The 22718-nt window shown below is 43.5% G+C and overlaps 2 protein-coding genes across 11 annotated transcripts in view; one reads left to right on the plus strand and one right to left on the minus strand.

Moving 5' to 3' along the window:
• Positions 1-1376: 1376 nt before the first annotated feature.
• rcn2 (reticulocalbin 2) lies at positions 1377-9694 on the minus strand. Of its 6 annotated transcripts, none has more exons than XM_015343613.2 (8): positions 9590-9694; positions 4516-4664; positions 4198-4300; positions 3646-3842; positions 3450-3563; positions 3214-3307; positions 2610-2752; positions 1377-1567 (listed from the first exon to the last, which is right to left on the minus strand). In XM_015343613.2, exons 2-8 carry the CDS (start codon positions 4636-4638, stop codon positions 1424-1426), a joined length of 918 nt encoding a protein of 305 aa, XP_015199099.1. In that variant the 5' UTR covers positions 4639-4664; positions 9590-9694; the 3' UTR covers positions 1377-1423. The 6 variants fall into 6 exon arrangements, with proteins under 6 accessions (XP_015199099.1, XP_015199098.1, XP_015199100.1 ...); XM_015343612.2 differs by lacking the exon at positions 9590-9694 and adding an exon at positions 6098-6195; XM_015343614.2 differs by lacking the exon at positions 9590-9694 and adding an exon at positions 5522-6091 and having other exon boundaries at positions 3682-3842.
• scaper (S-phase cyclin A-associated protein in the ER) overlaps positions 6278-22718 on the plus strand; it is a 129269-nt gene continuing 112828 nt past the window's right edge. For 4 of the 5 annotated variants that reach the window (XM_015343606.2, XM_015343608.2, XM_015343609.2 and 1 more), the window contains exons 1-3: positions 6278-6695; positions 14998-15115; positions 18877-18953. In XM_015343606.2, coding sequence (XP_015199092.2) covers positions 6495-6695; positions 14998-15115; positions 18877-18953 — 396 coding nt within the window. In that variant the 5' untranslated portion in view covers positions 6278-6494. Of the gene's footprint in view, positions 6696-9898; positions 10035-14997; positions 15116-18876; positions 18954-22718 lie in introns of those variants that run through there. The other variant, XM_015343610.2, reaches the window with a different exon arrangement.

Below are 22718 nucleotides of genomic sequence, written 5' to 3' on the forward strand. Positions count from 1 at the left end.
GCAAGTCGTTACCAGGAAAGGCTTGCAAAACGCAGAAACAAGTCACAGCAGTTATGGTGTCAATTATGACACCCCTGCCGATAGGTTGTAATATCCTTTTGTTTCCTTCCGTACAGCACGGTACAAAGTGTTGTGGACATGGTGTGAAGCATTTAAAACCTGAGAAATTGATCAAATATTTCTAAAAATAGTTTCTTTTTTTAAACCTTTCATTTACATTCTAATTGGCAAGCAGTGTTCAAAACCTTTCTGCACCCCTGCCTACAGCAATTCGTTATGATTTCTTAAGTCAATCAATTGCCCTACCAAAAAATTTAGATAGCTAGGCAAACTACTACAGGGGTTCCCAAAATTCTTTGCTCTGAATACTTATTTTTTCCTCTTTGAAAGTGCATTATAAAAAACTTTCCTGGGATCTTCACTGTATCTTTTCTAGGTGTCCATGTACAGTATGAGCAAGTATAGAAAAAACAAAAAGCATAATGATGCAACGTGGTCTCTGGTTAGGTACTCTTTGCGGAAATTCATGTTCTGGGGCGAGAATTGAGTAATGCTGTGTATTACTCATTTCTTATTTTGACACCTTTCCAACAAGCCTAGAACTGACAGCTGTTTTGTAACATTAGCTGAGGTGGGTAAGGCACAGTTAATCTACCAGTATTCCCCCAATATCAGTGATATTGATTGTATCATGAAGAGCAAAAGGATAAGTTTAATAACTCATATGACATCATTACATTGATCAATTAAAAATAATAATTGCAAAGAATCAAGTCCTGGCAAACGTAAAACAAACATGCTAAAAAAAACTTATAAACTATCTTCCTGTAGTTTCCATTTATTTAGGAGCATAAAAACTTCACTGAAAAGAAGTCCACTTTATAAATATTAGACCTCACACTTTTCCGTGTTTTTTTTTAAGATAAGATCACTTTACTTTAGTAGCCATATACACTTTCTTGCATAAGGAATTCATCTTTTCGCATACCCCAGCTTGCTCTCCATGAGACACAGACAGGGAGAGACGTTTGGGATCAGAGCAAAGGGTCAGCCATTGTACAGCGCCCCTGGAGCAGTTGGGGTTAAGGGCCTTTCTCAACGGTCCAACGGAGGAGGATTCCTCTGCCAGATACAGGATTTGAACCAGCAACCTTCAGGCCACAGGTAAAGACCCTTAGCCACACAGAGCCACCACTCTGCCCCATATTTGAGCAGAACAGTTCTTAATTTCAGTTTTTAAAAAAACACACTGTACACGACTGGACAACCAGCACATGTCAGTGTGCACAGGCTGGAAAAGATGTGCCTACTTTCTTGTTTACAGCTCATGATGTAGACACCTGGGCTTCCACAACACAAAATAATTAACACTATAGTGGGGAAAAACAGTGCATTTTTATTTATAAAAAAATAAAATTTGAAACTAAAGTTCATCATGCACAGAATGGAGCTGCCTGCCGTAGTCGGTCACTTCGCTGTCCATGAATGTCTGCATGTTGCTCATGATCTCCATTTCCGATAACCTGCCATCCCCATTCCGGTCCATCTCCTGGATCAGGTGGAGAGCCTGTTTTTTTTTTAAAAAAATGCATTTAACTGCCATCCAAAACAGCTGTGAAACGACCTTGTTAAAATCATCCCTGCTGATCACAAATGAAATTAGGATTCTAGATGTGCCAAACATTCTGACCATCCCTGAACTGTAATAAAATAATATAAATTCTTATTGAACTAACATTAACAAGCATTTGATATGTGCAATAATAGAAATGCAGAGCAAACTGTTAATCCCTTTAGTCTCCACTCCTATTTTAAACAGGGATGCTGGGTTTAAATTCAGTTAACTGAATTCAGCAACTCCTACACAGTTTATTCTCCATCAACATATCAAGTTAACGGTGTCGTGTTAGTTATGTTGTTACTGTGAAAGTCTTTAATTAACAAAGTGCACTCAGGTCAACCAGACCCTGCACACCATTCTTAGACAATACTAAGAAAATGGAATCAGAGTTTAAAGGACTCATATACACTTTCTAAAATAATACTTAATATTTCATGACATGTATATTCAATTATCCCAGAATTCTTTAAAGATTTGATCACCCTGAATTTACATTCTGGAGAGTAATTTAGATTAATGCAGTTTCCAAACATGTAAACATGTTTCAGCACTAGCTCTTGAAAAAGACTGAAATGAATTACAGAACCTCAACTTGCAAACAGATATAATGATACAGTTGTTCTGAAAAGAATACATGTGACAAGCTGCCAATCTGCACAGAAAACTTTTTTTGTGCTTTTTTCCCTGGAATGTTGGCTCTGCTGCTCAGTGGACTGCACTCATATCACGGTCATACTCCAAGTCTAGGATGTTGTTTTAACAGAGACATTCGTGACTTATTATAACTGCTCTGCCAGTTGCAAATTTTAGTAACAACCACCAAATTAAATATAATACTAAATCTGACGATTGTGACAAGCTAGAGAAATCCTTAACTGTATTTCTGCTGCAAGCATGCATGAATTCTTCAAACATCAAGATCCTAGAGTGCGAGAAGCTGCAGCACTGCAGCAGGAGGTCTTTTATTGAACTGAGAGGGCTGCCTCACCTCCTCCCTTGCTGTGCCGTAACTATTGGGTGCCACCCACAGCAGCTGCTCCTCATAGTTCAGTTTGCCATCGTTGTCCCGGTCGTAGAGGTTCACAAAACGCAGTTTCTCCTCAATTTCCCACTGCGATTGATTTACTCCATCTTTGATCCAACACACACACAGATCCACAAGACCACAATTAGAACTCCAACACACAGCAAAGGACAGCTGCGGGCTCAAAGTTGCCCGCTTAACTTGGTCTAAAACACTTGTGGTTACCGTCACAGTGAAACAAACCAGAATATCATGAACTTTCATCTCCTTTCTTTACAATTTACTTCTGCTTTCCAGAGGATTTAGTTTGTGGCTTTTGCTCAGTGGGGATATTCTGACTTGAGCCATTGCAGTGCCCTTTTCTGTTCAAGCATGTGAGCCTGCAATAACAGTCCTGACTGGAAAGATGTGCAAGTATCATTTGTAATCCAGCAACATTTGAAAACTTGCATCAAGGATCTGCATGCTTTTGCAAGGCACTGTACCCAGCTGATGGGCAGTAGCTAAACTAGAGCACCTGACATGGAGGAAACTAAGCTTTAAGTTTATGCATAAGGTTATAACTTACCTGGACTTCGAAGATCCCCTAGAAATTCATGCAGACTGATAAACCCATCGTTGTCTCGATCGTATTCATTCAACACGTCCTCGATGGCATACTTCTACAATTGAACAAGTGTCCAAATCAAGCAAATGGATGTGGGCAGTACCTTACAGACATTTCCCACGAGTCACACATGTTTGGAATTGTATTGTGCGAACGGATACAGAAATACATATTGTATGTAATTAGTATAAACTTACGGACATATGGTCCACTTCTGATGGATGCAAAAAAGCAAGCACCTCTGTTACATTCAAACCGGGTTTCCCATCTGTATTGGCATGATCAAAGCGCTGCTTTTCCTTCAAGTGCAACTAAGGGGACAAAAATCAGACAACATCACATGACTTCCCCAAGCCAAAGCACGCAAAAGTTGAAGAAAAAAACGGAACCTACGAAGTGAAGAGATTTTTCTTCAGAGTTCTCTGGCACCTTATCCTCGTCCATGTCAATGATGCGATCATGTACCAGCAGGGTGTATTCATTCCAAGATACAGCCCCATCACCATCTTTATCAAATTCCAAGAACTTCTCTGCCACATCTTCTACAGCATATCGTCTATACACCTGCTGTATCCATAAACTGATCTCGCCTGGGGAAGTGGGGAAAAAAGGGTCACAATTTGGAGGGGTTTAAAACAGCCATGTGATTTATTTCAATTTATCATGACAAGGGAGACTTCAAAATCGAATGCACCAGCCCACAGATCCATTCAATTTCAGTGACTGCTTAGTTTAGAGAGGGACACATGAGATTATTGTGATCTGGAGCCTAACAAAGCAGACAACTGACAGCCTATTGCAAGACACACTCGCACAGGGGCCAGTTTAGAGATGCCAATTATCCTAGACACCATGCAGCCATGGAGAGAATATATGGGTTCACACAAATAATATTGGATGCAGATATTCACTTTTACATGCACGATGCATTGGGAGTGGACCAACCTTCAGTTAGAAAGCCATCCAAATCTGTGTCAATCTTCTTCACAATTACTGCCAGCCTCCGTTTTTGTTCCTCTGGACTGAGCTTCTCGATCTCATCTTGGTCCTCAGGGTTACAAAACAGTGTGAAATGTGAGAAAGCACTTGAAAGGGAAACCCCCCCAAAATGTTGCCACTAGAATTAACCTTGGAATCAAATGCGTTGATCCAATAGTGATGTACAAGAACCGCACCAAATATCCATCATATCTAAAAGAAAATGTTAAATCATTCCAAAATAATCCCTGAATGGGATACAAAATGGAGACTCAATCCATTTACCTCATTTCTGAAGAAGATGCTCCCGTCATACTCAGGATCCTCAGCATTGAAGGTGCTGGCCTTGTTTTCAGAGGCGCACGAACAGAGTGCAAACAGCGCCCAAGTCAAGATAATGCGCTTCATCCTCTATAAGAACTGGAATGTAAGATCTGCAAGATTTGAAAGCAAAAACCCCTTATAAGCAAAGCTCAACACTCCCAGGACTTGGGTGCCACCTGGTGGAATTTCAGCTCAGGGACAAGTAAGAAGTCGGTCAGTTCAATTGAGGATCCTCAAAACAGATCAAGCGCACGAATATATTGTAACCAATACGTTTAATCTTGAAACTAAACCTATCGCTCAGTTTAAGCGTGTCACTCCTATACAACGCATGCATCGTTAGGCTACTTGTTATCGGTTTAGGCGCAGACTTCAGCATCCTGCAGAGCTGGTCTAAACAAGATCAGCTGTAGTAGGCAGAAAATATTTTCAACATTTAAATGAACCTATGCGCACCTTATAAATGAGAATAAAATCAAAATTGTCGTGATTCGGTATTTAAAATGGTTTGTGATTCTGGTGCTTTCTATTAAGTCATTAAAATCCATTAGAGCATTCCAAAATCCCCTAGAGGCAGTAAGACTAAAGTCCAACTTGGACATCTACAAATAAAGACAACCAGAGATTGTTACAATCTTCTTAACGTCTGCTTTAGCTCAGGGCATTTACGAAGCTGTGTCGACATTAATCGATTAACGATATTTAAATGTCACCGTTAGTTTGCAAACCTTGCACTAAACGAACTAATCGGTGACAGCCGATGCGATGCCACGGTTTGTCTTTGGAAACCGATGGTCTTTTTCCACGAAACTTCAGCGCAGCGGTGGGAGCAAGCTCACAGCCTGTTGTCATTAATGTAGCTAGTCAGGGCTTAGAGATGTCCTAACCTCCCAAGCACACAGAGAACTTCGCCGAGAACACAGCTCCAACGTTGACTGCACAAACCCCTGTACTTGTAGATAGTTACCTTACGTGCCAACGTCTCCCACATTTGACCATGAACTTGAACAAAAGTACCCAAGCGGACACCCCACTTTTTATGGGTCCGACACCCCTGGCGTCACTTCCGATGAGAAAGAGTCGTTTTCTTTGTTTTCATTGAAATACAACAATGCAATTTTTTTTTCTAAGAGCTGTACCTGACGAAGCCAGGAAAAAATGTATTTTCTCCATTTTATTTTTCTAACAGCTGCCTATGGGATTACTGCAGCGATATTTCCCATTTCAACGGTGTAAATAAAACAAAAAGTGGAGTGTTTTTTTAATATTCAGTTATCGGTGGTAAAATCTTCAACGTTCAATGCTAAAACGATGTTTTATGACTTTTTAAAAATCCGTTTTATATGCTCCTTTGCAAATGTATTCGAGATAACGCGAATAATAAATAATTACAGTTTATTTCTAAAGTTCTAACGTTACGGTTCAGTACACTTGATTTCTAATACTGAATGATCCTCTGATCGCTGTGGAATAATTCTTACTCAACCATGTCTAGTTCACATCGATTTAGATTAGTAGGCAAATACTTCTCTCCGAAAAATACCTTCACAGTCGAGAACAGTTTTTGTTTACATTGTTTGTGTTGCTGCGTAAATCAACCAATCAAAATGCATATTACGTAGTACCTCCCTCGGTTACCTGGTTGCCACGGTTCTACCTACCCTAACAGCCTTTGACCTCATTATTCTTATGTCTGATTGGCTGTCTTACGTCTTATACCCGCCCTGTTGTCTAAAGCTTATAAATCATTGGTTAATCTTTGTGCCTGTCACCGAAGCGTCAGAATCTTTCCTGCTTCTTTTTAGGTTGTCTAGGAGCTGTCAGCTGTGCCTTGTGTAGTTTTTTTTTCTTGCCACTGGTTTGCAGCTCATCACATTAAGGCGCAAATCTTATCGGCGTCCTGATCAGAAATCACAAAGAAAAGCTTCGTCGCCTGCCCAATGTCTAAGGACTGCCGCAGCGAAGGCAGGCGGCGTGGAGCTGGCCAGCACCGGCTCGGCCCGGCGCTTGATGGCAGGGAGAGAGCGGGGAAGAGAGCGGGCCCAGGCGGGGATGGGAGGGAGAGATCGGGGAGCAACAGCTCGGGATCATCGCATGGAGGAGGCAAAGGCAGGAACACTCCCATCAACCTCGCCCTGAAGGTAAAGCCTCCCGTTGGTTGAGTTTGCAGATATTTGCTTGATCACGTTGATATGACTCGGTATACAGTAGTCTGTATAATGCTGGCCTCATGTACTGCCCCCATACGCGTTTTCCCCTTTTAAAGACAAATTAAAAATGTGTGCACCTGCTATGTTTTAGTTAGCAAAGGTAAAGCATGCGTGTTTAAATAAGGGTGATTATATTTGAGCTGTTCAGGAGAGAGGAGACCGGGAGCGACTTTGTGGAGTTGTCCTTTGGATCCTACAGATTTCTGATGATCCCGTATTTTCATCTAGCGGTTTTGTTGCACGGCATCACATCACAAGGCTAACCAGGGTCTGATTCTTTTTGTTTTAAAAAGCGAACCTCCAACTCATTTTCTATACGCCCTTCTCTTCTTGCAAAAGCGTGCACTCGCCTTACAGTACGAATGTCATGAAGGACTATAAATGGGAATGACGCCGGGAAGGAGTGAATTCGGGGACACATTAACAATGACCGGGCAGAAGCTCAGGGTTTTAGGTGAAATATTGACAGGCCCCCCTCCCACACAGTAGTAGCAGTTTTCGGGACAGTTGGCGTTGTTGACTGAATAATGAAACAATGTTGAAGTGGAACGCAGCACTGAAGAAAAACATTCACTTAATTTACCACATTTACCACAATGTTGACTTATTTTGTAAAGCAATTCATTGATAAAATGCCTACATGTGTCTTTGAACTTGAATGTTACCTACATTTGAACGTTTTCCTCCTCCCTTTGCGTTCACTTCGCAGAGCAACTGGGACTGGAGGTTGAAGTTGGGCAAAGGCGATGCTGGTAACGTTTTCTCAACAGCAACAGCAAAACCTGACGTCCACGATTAAATGTGTCAGTCTTTCCCACTGCATTTCCGTAGTGTGATTTCCCCTGGCACTGAGACAACCTTTCTGCTGGGAGCTTTCTAAGAGCGCATGAATTACTATCATTCTGAATTGTCATTAGAAAGCCATTACGTTTTCATAGACTAACACCTACCCTGTGGAAACCTTCAATAGGAAGTACTGTACAAAGTATGAGAGTGACGTTATGCCAAAAATAGTTCATTTGGAAGTTGGACGTTGGTGAGATCAGAAGAAAAAAAAGGTTAAGGCTATCTAGTCGTTAGTTTAGTTCTTGGTGTTATTCTGTTGTAAGGTTTCGGAGTTGCAAGTCCGGGATGTTCGGTAGACAGCATGAGCACTGTATTCTATGCCGACCTGGTTTAAAGGATGAAAAACCCTTAACCCTCAAAGTTAAATACCTGGTGTCACGAATGAAATGACTTCAGCTGAATTCCAATTGGACATGAAGGTTGTTTAAGATGAGAAAAATATGTAATCTTCCTGTAACCTACTCCAAGCATGAATTTGAAATAACTTTTTTTTTTTCAATACAAAAACCTGATGGTGTTCAACAAGAGTTCAGTGTTTTCACAAGGGTTACATGCCCAGGGGGCCTTGCAGCTGATAAAATGTAGTAGAACATGATTCTGGAATATTCAAATGCTCTGGAAAACATTTTCCAAAAAAGTGACCTAAAATGCCAATCAGCCTAGTTAAGTAATTTGTCTTCCTGCCCAGTGCACTGTTAAATAGCTTCCTCTTATTTGTATTTTAGACAGTAGGTGTAGGTTGGTGAGTGGTCAGAGAGGGTTTTTATATAACCCCACAGATGCTTGCAGAGCTATTCTGTTTTTTTTTTCTTGATTTCTGTTCTGTGTGTGAACCCATATCCGCTTCGGAAGTACAACAGGTTGCATACAGGATGTGGCCATTTAGCTCATCTACAGTAGATCATACGACAGTTAGCAGCTAGTTGATCCAAGGATCTTATCCGTCTGTTTCTTGAAAGACGCCAGGGTATTGACTTCAACCACGGGGTAGGTTGTTCCACACTCCCAACACCTTTTGAGTAAAGACGTGCCTCTTGTTGCAAGTACAGTAGGTGTCCCCTGGTTTGCTTCATTGTTAATTCAGATTCTAAAACTGAATTGGAAAAACTTGAAAGAAGGTTGATGTTTATTAACATTAAAATTAAACGATGTTATGTGCTGAGAAATAAAATGTATCTCAATAGGCCTAAAATCAAAATAGACCTTCTACGTTACTTGTGACCGTGTTTCACTTATTTGTGCATCTTTGATGTCCTTGGGCAGAGAGTAGCAATTAGAGCCAGCAGTGTTGTTTCAGGATTTCCTACCCACTTGAAGATTTGCATTTGAAAAAGAGGACCCTTAAGATGTGTACAGAAGAAGCTGTAATTTCACACACACAAGATGAGCTTTATAAGTTTAATCTTGAGTGTAGAACACACCCTTTCTTTTGTGCAAGTGCACAGCTTCACAAAGAGCCCCTGGAACCCTATAACAATGCCCAGTACAGTCTCATGTGCAGAGGAGCTTTAAAATGCAACAGATGAGAACTGGAATCAAGCTGCAGGGTCAGGTAATGAAGTCTATATTGAAAAGTAGGCATCACGGCCTTTTCACGGTGTCGCTAAATGCCCTGGAAATAAGATTCCCTGATCCTGTGTTCCCTGACTGTTGCATGTTTACTTCGGATAGATGCTCTTTTATGTGCACTCCTAGATGGAAATCGAGTCCCCGTGTGTTGGGGATCCTTTGGTGTAGCCCACACGATCACACACCACATGCTCAAAGCACAACCCACCAGGGCCCTGAGCACGGCAGCTCCTGCGTTTTTTTTGTTTTGTTTTCCTCTGCCAGCTGGTTGTGATTCATGTATTCCGGTATCAGACTGGCCTCGGAGTCCCTGGCTCACTCCCGCCGGCTTAGACGCGTAGCGTGTGCCTCAAGTGTCACTCGAGCTGGCAGATGAACACTGGGGGCCTCTTCAGCCGCGACCGTCTTACCTTGTGGAGGGGGGCTTCTCCTTGCGGGCCTGACGGGTGCTGATAATGGCTGCCTGCTGCTCTCACGGCTTCTAGCGAGGGGCTGGAAATCGGTGCCCCTGTGCTGTGACAGCAGCTGTAAACACAGGAGGAGCCGCAGAGCAGCGCAGGCCCTGCAAGCTCAGCTCAGCTCAGCTCAGCACCGCTTTCTCCGAGAGCAGGCAGGGCTGAAGGTCTCCGCGCCTGCTGAGTACCAAGCACTCTACTTTGCGATTGGCGGAAAAGTTGACACAGCTGGACAACTTGCCTGAAGAGCACGCAGTGGGAGTCTATTTTGGTCTGCAGTCAGATGACGATGTCGCCTAGTATGAGCAGCAATGCCATCGAGGGGAAACGGGTTGCCTGAAGTCCGCTGGGCAGAAGCATGTCAGGGCTGGATCCGGAGGAAGAACCCGCATTCTATTCCGTACGTAGCCTTTAATCTGTCTCATGCATGCCTCCGCGCTCTGGAGTTTTCTAGCCCCTGACCCGATTCCAGGCACCATTCCCGAGATTGTGTCCCGCCTGCTGCTGTCGGCATTGCAGTGTCGCTTTGTCGCGCTGCACGGCAGACCGGTGACCTTTCTCGAGTGCGCTTTGTCTGGAGAAATGAAAGGGGGCAAGGAGAAGCCATCCACTCCTGTGAGGGTGTTAAAGAGACAGGTGGCAGAGGCCTGCACTTGAGTAAAGGGATTAGGAGGGACTTCCACTAATCCCACGTTGTCACGGTTAATTCTTAGAGCACAACTAGGCTTTGGGCTCTGGAGGGACACAAAACTCCTCAGTTTTTCTTGTCCCATTGATGATTTGCCTAGCACTGGGCAGGAAGAAGAGTTAGTTAGCTAGGCTGATTTGACTTGAAATACATGCCGTTTTTGGGGAAATCTTTTCATAGCGTCTGCAGCATTTGGATATCCCAGAATCATGTCGTACTACATTTATTCTTTATCTTATTTTTCCTTTTGTTAGGGTGAATGCTGCCATGTCATTGGTTGCATTGGTTTTGCTTCTTGCTAAGTAGGTCACTTAATGTATATCAAGCCACTGGACATAAAATCGGAGTAGGCAAGGACAGCCTGCTGTGAATGGACTTCTGAGCTTTCCTGACCTAATAAGATGTAATGAACTTGGTTTTGCTTCAAGCAAGAAAAGGCTGGCATTTGTTAAGCTTTGAAATTCGATTTAAATACTGTATATATGTTTGTGTAAAATGGTGTCGTTGTACGTGACAGCAACTCAGGGAGCTGAAGAAAAAGAATTGCTGCAAAACACTGCATTTTGACAAATGATTGTCATAAATCATGGCAAGTGTTAAATAAAATAACCACAAGAGCAGGTGCCTTTACAGATCACGGTTTACCTGGCTGTGCTCCATTCTAGGATGACTGGATGATTCAGTTATAAACTGTTGTTTTTGCCTAATTTAATAAGCGTGCCTTCACGAGACATTATTTCAGTGCTCCCTTTGAGGCATCTTGGTGAATAAACAATGATTTGTTCTATCAACAATGATTTGTCAGTACATTACAAGAGAGTGGTTCTTATCTTGTGGGGCATAGAGAAACCATTTCTGTGCATTTTGAGATTATGTAGCCACATGCGTTTAAGAAGGTATCACAGGCCGTGGAAAACTTTGGAATCAATGTACAGTATGGCATATATTACTGTACATTTTCATATTTTGAAAACGCTCATGTGGGGAGGTGTGCAAGCGTGTGTTGGCTGTAGAGGAACAAGTAAAAGCTCCACACTGGAAAGTTGAAAGAAGAAACACAATGTTTCAGAGCACTACACACCACAACTCGCTGACCTGAAGAAATCTCAGCAGCTGAAGCGCGTTTCTTTTTTCTGTTGCTTGACCCGATACTTGGAAATTGTCAGATTAAAAATAGTGAGATCATTAAAAGGAAGCTTCGTGTCAGAGATTAATTATATTGGGCCTGCAGATCGTTACTAATTTCAGATTTAATGTTAGGTGTTTGTACTAGGTCTGGGACACTGGGATTATCTGGGTCATCTCTTTCTAAAACTTGAGTTGGATTCATAAAGTCTCAGGTGTACGGTGTAATTTAAGATAAGATAAGATCACTTTATTAGCCATATACAATTTCTTGCATTAGGAATTTGTCTTTTCACAGACCCCAGCTTGCTCTCCATGAGACACACAGACAGGGAGAGAGCCTGGGGTCAGAGCGCAGGGTCAGCCATTGTACAGCACCCCTGGAGCAGCTGGGGTTAAGGGCCTTGCTCAGGGGCCCAACAGAGTAGGATTCCTCTACCGGCTGTGGGCTACCGGCAACCTTCCAGCCACAGGCACAGATCCGCCCATACATACAGTTGTTAGAAGTTATGGGAATGAATATTAACGAGCTCTCTTTGTTTTATGATGCTGAGTGAGTTGGAATTATATTAAGATCTTGTTTTACATTTATGGGCTTATATCTACATTATATACTGAAAAAGGTGGAATTGGATGTCTCCACATCCACAATTATTCCACTACCTCCCCTTATAGTGAAACAATAAGAGTTAATTAGTATTCATCACCATAATATAAATAATTCTATCAAAATGGGGGCTGGGAGGGAGAATCATGCTATGAGTGACTTGCACATAGCAAGAAAGCAATATTCATGTTTTTAAAGGACCAGTAGGTGGCGATGCTCCCTCTGCATCAGAGTTTACAGGCTAAATCACAGTATGGTGACGGGAGACACTGTGCTTTGGTATTAAACCAAGGTTCTGACTAAATTAAGAGGCCCTATGGCACTGCTCAAAAGAGCAGGGGTGTTATGCCTAGTGTCCTGGGTAAATTCCACTTTGGGCTTGTACAATCTGTCCTCCCTCAAGTACTCCCTTAAAGGGGAACTGCATCTCTTTTAATCAATTCGAAAAATTGCAAAAATATTGTTTGGCTGACAGATACTACTTACTTGTTAACTCTGTATGCAGATCACACGGGAATAATTCTACGGTGAAATGTCTGCCGTACAACCTGCAATTATTTGCTCGTGCATGGCATGAACATTAGTCATTACAGTGACTAGTGAGCAAGAACGCCCGCCTCATGTCACAATTCTGGCAATCTCTAATCCTCGCTCACACAGACCAGCGGTTAGTGAAAACATGGCAACCATACATTACTTTCACAAAGTTCACGAGTTTGTGTTCAATTTGGAATTTGTAAATCTTATTTTGTTTCTGAGATTTAATAACTGGTCTGAGAAATTGTGACGACAGTTCCTCTTTAACAAGTAATTTGTCTCTTCGGCAGTGTTGTGTAGCGAGGCTCCTGGTGCAGATTAGCTGTTGTGTGTTGCTCAGATGGCTACTGCATTTTAAAGTTTGTTGAAGTGGGTCCCCTCCTACGAAGCAGTCTCAAATTCTTCAGGATGAAAAATATTATTAAATCACATTGTCCCGTGGTATTCACTGTTTTCCTCCTTAATGCAGGAACATGATTCTTGGGTGGTGTTCAAGAAGTTTAGCTATTTTGGTTTTAAGATAACTGTTAATCAGAATCTGTGTTTTGTAGAGCAGAAAGCAGCCTTTTCAGTTTATGGACATGTAGTGAGGAACACCTGCCTTTCAGCTGTGAGGCGGCTGTTTAAACAGTCATTGTTCTCCAGTCAGGTGATCAGGCAAAGCCAGAGCTCAGCAGCGTTTGTCTAGGCAACAGAACAAGGTGGTGAGAGAAACCACTTCGCTGGTGCTCGCCAACAGCCGAGTCAAGTCCTCTTCGGCAGTGAATCAAGGGTTTGTGTTGAGCATCCTGATACAGACTTGATACTCCAGCTGATGAGCACCACAGACCACTCGAATGGGAGGCTCAGTTGTGGTGGCTGGGCCAGGAGTGTCTAAGTGCTATAGAACTGCACTTGAGCGGATTGCAGGCAATCCCACTGCACAGTGCAACATTGGTCTAATCCTGGGACCTCACCTTCTGCCCATTTGTCAAAACCCACACAGTCATGCTGCTCATATAACAGTGGCCTTACCTGCCAGACATGACCCTCATCGCACACTTGTGGGATAAGCTGGGTTGACGTGACATCTGTGTTTCAGAGACCAGTGAGCAGGTGCATGCTTGTCTAGGCTCTATGAGAGAAATAGGGCAGCATGCTATCTTTCCAAAGAATAATTGAGACAGCATCTACCCTGAACAGAGCATGTGGTGCAGATGTACTTTTACAGTGGACCACCTGTTCATCGGTCCTGCTAAAGATAAATGTTATTTGCAGTAATGAATTTACCTATCATGTCTGTTCATTGAAATGTTAATGCACATCCTACAAAAAAGGTTGTAATTTTCAAAGCGTGTGCCAAAATGAATGAAGAAATGCAAATCGGACTATAGGCAATCTAGAATCCCAGGGCATTTCTCTAAAAGAGTAAGGGTGTAACCCCGGCGTCCTGGCCAAATTTCCCATTGGCCCTTAGCGGTCATGGCCTCTTAGTAATCCCCCTCTATGAATTGGCTTCATCACTCTAATCTCCTCCCCACTGAGAGCTGGTGTGTGGGGAGAGTACTGGTGCACTATGGCTGCTGTCACATCATCCAGGTGGGGCTGCACACTGGTGGTAGTGGAGGGGAGTCCCCATTACCTGTAAAACGCTTTGAGTGGAGTGTCCAGAAAAGAGCTATATGAGTGTAAGCAATTATTATTATTAGAATGAAATTTGTGTTGGCACTTTACTTGATATTCCTAATGTGCACTCCAGGGGGAGCCAAAGTTCTGCATATCCCACTGAACCGAGCAGAGAGCTGAGCAATGTGTAGCTGGGCACACTGAATGAAATGTTTTGATAATGAGCTGTATAGATGCCCGTGTGAAAGTTAAATTAAATAAAAGGATACACCAATCAGTAGAATTCCCTAGGTCTGTCTCCTCCTGGGAGAGGAAACCCCTTACATATGTGATGTTGATTGAAAGCTAATAAGAAAACCTGGAGCAACCTCATGTGTTTACCTCTGTACTGCTTTTCTTTTTTTACTCAGCTGCCTGGACCTTAATTAATTCAGTCACATGACCATGTAACATCTGTTTTGATTTCCTTGATCCTCTTGACTTGCCTAGATTTGTGTTATTTTGTAATTTTAATTGAACATATACTTTCTGCCAAACAGCTGTTATTTTCATCCTTATTCTGACTCTGCATTATTGTCTGTATCCCCAAATCAAACCCGTGCTTTATGTGTCTTCACCTTATAAAATCCTCGACCTTAAGTCAGGTGGTCGATCCTCAGCCAAGAGTGTTAAGCCAAAGCTTCTTATGTCTAAAATTTCCCAATACATTTTCTTGTTGGGTGTTGTTTTCATGAGGAATGACAGTACTGTCATGCTTAATGCATTTTAAGTGCCTTCTGTAATGGCATCCTCTCTTTCCAGGCTTCCTTCCAGCGCTCCAACAGCCATGACAAGGTGAGGAAGATTGTGGCAGAGGAAGGCCGCACCGCACGCAACCTGATTGCCTGGAGCGTGCCTCTGGAGAACAAGGAGGACGATGGTGAGTGGTTTTGTCCTGTCCCGTCCGGAGGTAGTCAAGCACTGGACTTTCAAAAAGAAGTCAGTTCCGATTCTGGTGTGAATTAGTAAGGGATTGGAAATGAGAGGGAAAAAAAACAAAGCTTTGGAATTGAATTGTAACTGGCATTTTTAATGAATGGATCAACCTGGTTGTACTTGTTTTTAAAAAATCCAAGAAGTTGTTTTCCTGTTGTAGCCTGGCTCAGTAGTCAGTGCACCTGTGTATAATTCAGACAATCACTGGAGCAGGCGATTTGGGATCGTGTGATTGATCCTGCACTGGGCGAGGAATTGCGTAGCGGAATGACAACCACTTTTCTTGCTTTTTGAGTCAGCTCATAGGCGCGGTTGTCTGTAAGTGCCATGATGTTGGGGAAAGATGTCAAGTGGTTTGCAGTGGTTTGAACAGTTGTGATCTTTGTCTGCACGCATGGCTTTCTTTTTGAAGCAATATGTGCTACTGGTCATCTCGGCAGTTTTTTTCTCTTGTGTTTCTTGTATTTGTACATGCACATCATATTGTGGTTAGTCTTTCTTTGTTGCTGTATTGCTGTAAGGCAATAATAAAAACAAGAGTGTCCCTTATATTTTAAGACAAAATGACCAAATTTCCATACACTGAAGGTAGAGCTGGAATTGGAATGATGAAGTTAAAAGGGACCTGAAAATATGCGTGACTGGAATTCTAATTGCGCAGATTGATCATGAAGAATCGGAATCGAGCCTGAGTTTCAACTGGAGTGGTTCGTCTTTGATTCGAGGGAGTTGAATCCGAGTTCAAATGATGGAACTGACTGCAACTCTGACGGTCGCAAGTGAAGCATTTGGGCTTTTCCATTCCTTCCTATAGTGCCCCTTCTGCCATTCTGAAAGAGCTCCAAAATAATCTGATGCTTGGATTATCAAGGATCTGGAATCGTACATGGTTAAAGAGAGGGAACTGAAATTGGGGGCAGCCATCGGCTAAGGGCAGTCCCGGGAAAGGGCTTTCTGCCGGTCAGGTTACACCATCATATAGTGCAAAATCAATACATACGAAGGGGTGGGATAGTGGTCGATAGAATCGGTGTTCTTTGTACTGCATGAACACCAGTAAATGGGGATGGGGGGCTTGTCATCAGTAAATTCAGCAGCATTAAGGTCTTGCATCTTCAAGCGATAAACAGGCTTTGTATTGAAGGGTAATGTGTTTGAGATGTCTGGTTACTGTGCAAGTGAGTCCCCTGCTTCCACGGGGATAAGAGATGACCCTTCAAAGGGAGGGCCTGTTTTACTGCAGAAAGCCCTCCTGTCCTGAAAGAGCCGCTGTGTTTTCTCTCGGCAGACAAGCGCAGTCTGGCTTTCTTCCTCATGCTTTATTGGAGCTGCTGCCTGAAACAGTGGCAGGGACAGGCTTGATTGTTATGTAATGAACATCAGTTGTGATTCGCCGGCCTTTCAAAACGAATTTAATGGGCAATTGAAATGGTAGCTGGACACTTTCCATAATTGAAAACGTGTTCTCATTTGGTCATCTGTCACCCTCGCTCATAACATAACTTTTGACTCCTTTCTGTAGTATCCTGAGGTCTGCATCTGGTTTGAGGTGGAAAGTGTTTGACATTTTTGTTTTTTAATGGGGGGAAAAAAAATAACTTTGAGGCTTTGTGCCTTTCAGTGTCAGCGGTTCATTCTGCTCTAGGACATGTGTTTTACTTTAAGCTGAAGAGATGCAGCTGATCACATTTGATTACTGTAAGCAGGTTATTTCACAAAATTAAATAAAAACTGTATTGACTGAGATTTTCTTGCCTTGGTATCTAGAATAATATAGATAACATGGAGCAGTCTTCTTATCCATTTTAACTCCCTTGGGGAAAACAATAAAACTGGTATAAATACCAAGGAAATATTAAGATAATGTTTAACAGTATAATTATTAATATTGTTTATTGTATTGTGAGTCTTTGGTTGATTTTCCTTTTTTTCCCCAACTCTGTTTATGATAACATCTGACTCTGTATGAGACACTGACGTAGTATTCATGACCCGCCACGAAAAGACAATATAATATAAAAAAATCTGTTTTTGTCTCCATAATGAAAATATGTTCCTCTTCCAGTAAATATTCCCAACAGCCAAATCCCACTACATTTGCAGTGTCTTAGCCCATAGCAAAGGAGTTTGATGTCGAACAGTTGGCAGTGTTTTTTTGGCACAATATGTTTGTGCAGAAGAGTTCAAAAAGTGGTACAAAGCTATTGATAAGCTATTATTTGATCAATGCAGGACTACTGGTAGCTGGAGTTACTGTTCACTTTGTGCTCTCATTAGAGGGATTTGTGTGTTATGAAAAGCTTACCTTTGCACTCGATTGTGCAGTTGGGCACTTAGTCACTGGACTGCTGTGAGTGAGGAGCAGCAACCTCAAGGCAGAAGCCCAGGCTTTCAGTTTCATGTCCAGTGAGTGCCCAACCTGTGCCCGACACATGGCCTATACACTAGGCAGTGAAACCCAGGTGGAAACGGTTCTACAGGTATGATGCAGCAGAACATTTTGAATGAACAGGTTAACAGAAAAAGAAATGATTCAATAACGTATTCGCCTCAACTTGTTGATTGCAAAAGGTGGTTTTTCCTAGTCCACAAGAAATGCAAAATTCCTCCCTAGTTCATAAAGTAATCCCAATAACTGGATGGTATTCAAAGGGCCTGCTCGAAGGGTATGCATAAGAAAGCAAGAAACATTGCAATTTTAATGGACAATTATTTTTTTAAAATATTGGCTACGCTGGTCAATGGTCAGTGCGGTCTTGATATGCTGCCAAGGAATTTTTATCATGGTAGAGAAACTGATTTCTTTGAAAATCCTATGCATCTTTTTAAATGAATTCTCTGTAATTGAAAACCAGCAATTCAGGAGAGATTTCACAACAGAGTGTCTGTAGGCACAACAAGTCGAGACTCCAAAAGAACAAGCCATTAATGCAGCGTAGATCAACCATGGTAACAATCCCGCATCGGATTTACTTGGTTTCGCAACAGGAACAGAATTTGCTTTACAATTATTTTTTTTCAAATCAAGCAAAAAAAAAAAATTCTTTTTTTTCTAAATGTGAATAGAGCAGCTTAGATTTTTTAGTATTTTGCTTAACATTAGATGTGAAATTTCAGGAAAAGAGCCCTTAGATTCCTAGGCAGAGAAGAGACAAGACCTCCTTTCATTTATATCCCTCTGGCCTATCTGGTTCATTTGGTTGCTGGTAGCTAATTGATCTTAGTTTCTTGCAAGAATCCAGGGTATCGGCTTCATTTCAACAAGACACAGCCGTTCATTAAGGGCTGAATCTTACTAATGCCTGCTACTTACCTGAGGATCATAATGACAGTAACAGGTGATCATCTGTTACAAAAAAACAAACAGGCACTTAAAATCTTCACAAGGTTGCTCAGTAGTCTGCTATTCTGTGTGGCCTACGTTCACAGTTGAGGGAAATATGTTTTGTCAGTTTATCCGCATCAGGCAGCGGAGAGTATAACCATAGCCGTCTGCTATTAATAAACGAAAGGTGACTGTACTTTTCTTTTCTGGCCGTGTTACACTTTGAAGCTGCAGAGTCTGTATAAGGAAGGCCCAGTTTTTATCTCGCTTCTCTCTCATGCTGCAGCAGAATCAAGTAGAGCTTTTGCCCATTGGTCCTTTTTGCAGTTCCGCCACCTGTCCAGGTAAGATTCCTTAATTCTGCTTCACTTTTTTTACAGGAAAATCAAAAACGCAGTCCGCCGGCAATCCAAGGTCACAGCGAATCGGTGCAGGGCTGCACAGAAACAAAAAGCAGGTTTGTAGTCTGTTTATCCTGTCTTCTGGCCCTTTTGTGGTGATTACAGTTAGGCTGAACATATCACTTCATGTTCACTGGGACAAAATGAGACATTTTGAGACAGAACAGGAAGTTAAAGTTCTCCGCAAAAATTAAACTCAGATTTTTATCTCGGCCACGGATTAAAGCTGAATTGTTTCAAATCTTGGGCACCACTGTGTCGACCTTAATTGAAAGTCATATCTTCTTAAGTCACTGAAAGCAGAATGTATTTTTCTATTGTATAGGGAGCTCTATTTTTACTGAAATGTGGAAATTAGAATCTTGATGACTTCAAATGGTTTAATGAAACAGTCTCTTGGCATATGTAATCATGAAATGGTGATGCGGATATAATGGAGAAAGTGAAATTTAAAATTGATCATCCATTTATTTATCAGGTGTTTATGGTGTGGTTTCTTCATTCTGTTTGTACTTTTGTGGATGTACTGTATATTATTCCCAACCCATATTCACCCCCAATTTCCACCAGGGGGAGACAAAGACCTCTCAGGCGGTGATCATGCATGATTACCCAGTCAGTCCCAGTGGACAGACCCCATCCTCAGCTCGCCAAAGAAAATGACTAAATCACTGTTTTGTTCCCAAATTGTACTTGGTGTCAAAGCCAAAAGGGCATCTTTGCGGCAGCAGCATATGAGCAACACAGCTGAATATTGATCGGCTGACGCAGTGGAAATATGACTGCTAGAGCATCTTCAACCTCCCCAGCAGAGTCAATGCAACATCAAAAGAGCCACAGTTTATGAAAAAGGAGTCTTTCAATTGTAGGAGAATGTAAGAAGTGGCTTGAGGTTCTTTAAGTTGCCACATTTTTTAATTTGCTTTTTGGCTCTATTGTACAAAAATACCTTTATTAACACCGGGGGAAAATTTCCTACTTCTCCTTTATACAGTTGAAGCAGAATGTGAAGGGATGGCACCTTTTCATCTTACTGTATCGGAAGCACCAATGTCGCTATCCTCCAGTGAAGTGGGGGACCCCTGTACATTTACAGGACTTGCACGTCGCCGGCCTCCCTCTTGACTCCTGCCGTTTCTGCTGCGTGCCGGCCTGCTGCCCTGGCCCGGCAGGGCCCTTGAAAGGCTTGGGCTCCAGCAGGTTTCTGTGACCTCGTTCGAAGGAGCTAATGGAGGGGAAAATGCTGGGAATCAGCTGTGCAGTCAGCGGCCGGTCCCAGAGGCAGGCCTCCTCTCCCCGGAGTGGCAGCTATTGAACCGTGACAAACGAGCCGTGTCAGGCTGGCCTGCCACCCGGGGGATTCCACATGACCTTTCCATTAGCCGCCCTGCCTTGTTCCCCCGTTCATATTGGGTTACGCCGGCACGCTGAACACGCTCTGTCACCAGCTCCTCCTGGGTGGCTTCAAGGTGCTCTGGGGTCGCTCGCGACGGTGACCGCCGCGCGTCACACTTTTTGGCCGTCTGCCCTCTTTGCTTCCGCCTTCAGCCGGCGGAGGGGTGATCCGTGCCCGGAGGGCCAAGCCGACAGGAAGCGCGATTCCGCGTTTCCATCCCGGTGGCTTTGGGTTCCGAAAGGGAGCCGATTTCCCGTTTGCTGCGGCAGAATGGGAAGGGGGACCCGTGACGCCCGCAGCCCCAGGAGAGCCCCCAGTGGTTAGCGGAGCCCACATGGCGGTGCGACCCGGAATGTGGCGCATTCAGCCGCGGCCGCGGTCCTTAGAACCTGTGTGGGTCTTGACAGACGAAGGGCTAATTATGTGGAGGCTGCAGCGGTGGGGTTGTAGTTGTCAGTGAGCTAATCCACAATGGCTGTCATAATACACTTGAAAACTGACAGCTGGGAGGGAGGGAGAAGGGCCTATTTCTTTTTAAAGTTGGTTTCTGTGCCGTTTTGCTTTTGATCTCCGCTTCAGTCCTAAACCCATATAAGCGGAAGCAATGCCGTCTACGGTCCGGTGACAAAAAAAATCGCAACAGATTGTTCAGTGACACTTGAATGTTTTCCCTTTCGGGAATTAATTGGAGCCCATGTATTATTCATTTTCAAAGAGGGCAGTATTCTACTGCAAGATCGACGCGTTTGGAAGTTCTAGTATTTTGCCCATGGGTGGCTTAACGTGTCCATTTGCCTTTTTTCTGTATTTAATGTTAGCCGGTCTTTCTTGGTGTTCTGGTTCATCATAAATTATGATGTTGACTGCTTGTAATTGATAACTATATATATAAGTATTAATTTGAACACTAAAGTATTGTATAAGCAGACGTTTTATGATTTTGCTCCCATAATTCCATTTTCAGTAGATAAATTATTTGTGTCTTTAAAAACTTTGGGCCATGGAAAAGACCCGTGCAGGCTTAATGTTTTAAGTGCTCCTTGTCTGCCACCACTTCTAACATTGTTCCTCCAAATGTCTGAGCACAAGGCCCTCCCTGGCGTCCAGCTGGTTTGCCTGCAGGCCTCCTCACTGCACTCGCCGTCCTGCTCTCCGCTACCCAGGAGACGAGGGGTCTCTGTGTCTGTCCTGCCAGGCGGCCCTGCTCCGTGTTCTCGACCGGTTTATAGACGAGCAGTCTCCGTGTCTGTCCTGCCAGACCCGGCCCTGCTCCGTGTTCTCGACCGGTTTATAGACGAGGGGTCTCTGTGTCTGTCCTGCCAGACCTGGCCCTGCTCCGTGTTCTCGACCGGTTTATAGACGAGCGGTCTCTGTGTCTGTCCTGCCAGACCCGGCCCTGCTCCGTGTTCTCGACCGGTTTATAGACGAGGGGTCTCTGTGTCTGTCCTGCCAGACCTGGCCCTGCTCCGTGTTCTCGACCGCTTTATAGACGAGCGGTCTCCGTGTCTGTCCTGCCAGACCTGGCCCTGCTCCGTGTTCTTGACCGGTTTATAGACGAGCAGTCTCCGTGTCTGTCCTGCCAGACCTGGCCCTGCTCCGTGTTCTCGACCGGTTTATAGACGAGGGGTCTCTGTGTCTGTCCTGCCAGACCTGGCCCTGCTCCGTGTTCTCGACCGCTTTATAGACGAGCAGTCTCCGTGTCTGTCCTGCCAGACCTGGCCCTGCTCCGTGTTCTCGACCGCTTTATAGACGAGCAGTCTCCGTGTCTGTCCTGCCAGACCTGGCCCTGCTCCGTGTTCTCGACCGCTTTATAGACGAGCAGTCTCCGTGTCTGTCCTGCCAGACCTGGCCCTGCTCCTTGTTCTCGACCGGTTTATAGACGAGGGGTCTCCGTGTCTGACCTGCCAGGCGGCCCTGCTCCGTGTTCCGGACTGCACAGTAGACAAGCGGTCTCTTCGTCGGTCCTTCTGAACATGGGAAGTTGTTAATTTGCTAAGTGGATTTAGCTATTCCACAGTTGCAAGCCCTCATGGGTCTAAACGATGTTGTTTCTTCAGGATGACGGCTGTTTCAGTTCTGGATTTATACTTTCATTTCTGTTCTGATGTAGGAGAGGACATTTTTTTTTTCTGTGGTATTGTACTGATTGAGGAGGGAGAGCAAAGCAGTTCACTATGAGAAGGGTTTCGTTGGAGTAAGAGGACAAACACACCTCTTTGTCTCCAGACAAGCTTATTTCACCCCCTTTACACTGTTTCAACAAACAGCGCAGAAAGAGTCTGTGAGTACGAATGTTCAGCTCTTCGCATGAGCTCCCCAGGACAGTCTCTTGCTGTCTGCTTTCTCGGGGCTGCTTTTTTGTATGTTTGTAATCATCAGATACAATTTTATTCCAGAAAGTGGTTGAGTTTTTAAAATAACACAT

Source organism: Lepisosteus oculatus, chromosome 5 (assembly GCF_040954835.1).
Source record: "Lepisosteus oculatus isolate fLepOcu1 chromosome 5, fLepOcu1.hap2, whole genome shotgun sequence".
NCBI lineage: Eukaryota > Metazoa > Chordata > Actinopteri > Semionotiformes > Lepisosteidae > Lepisosteus > Lepisosteus oculatus.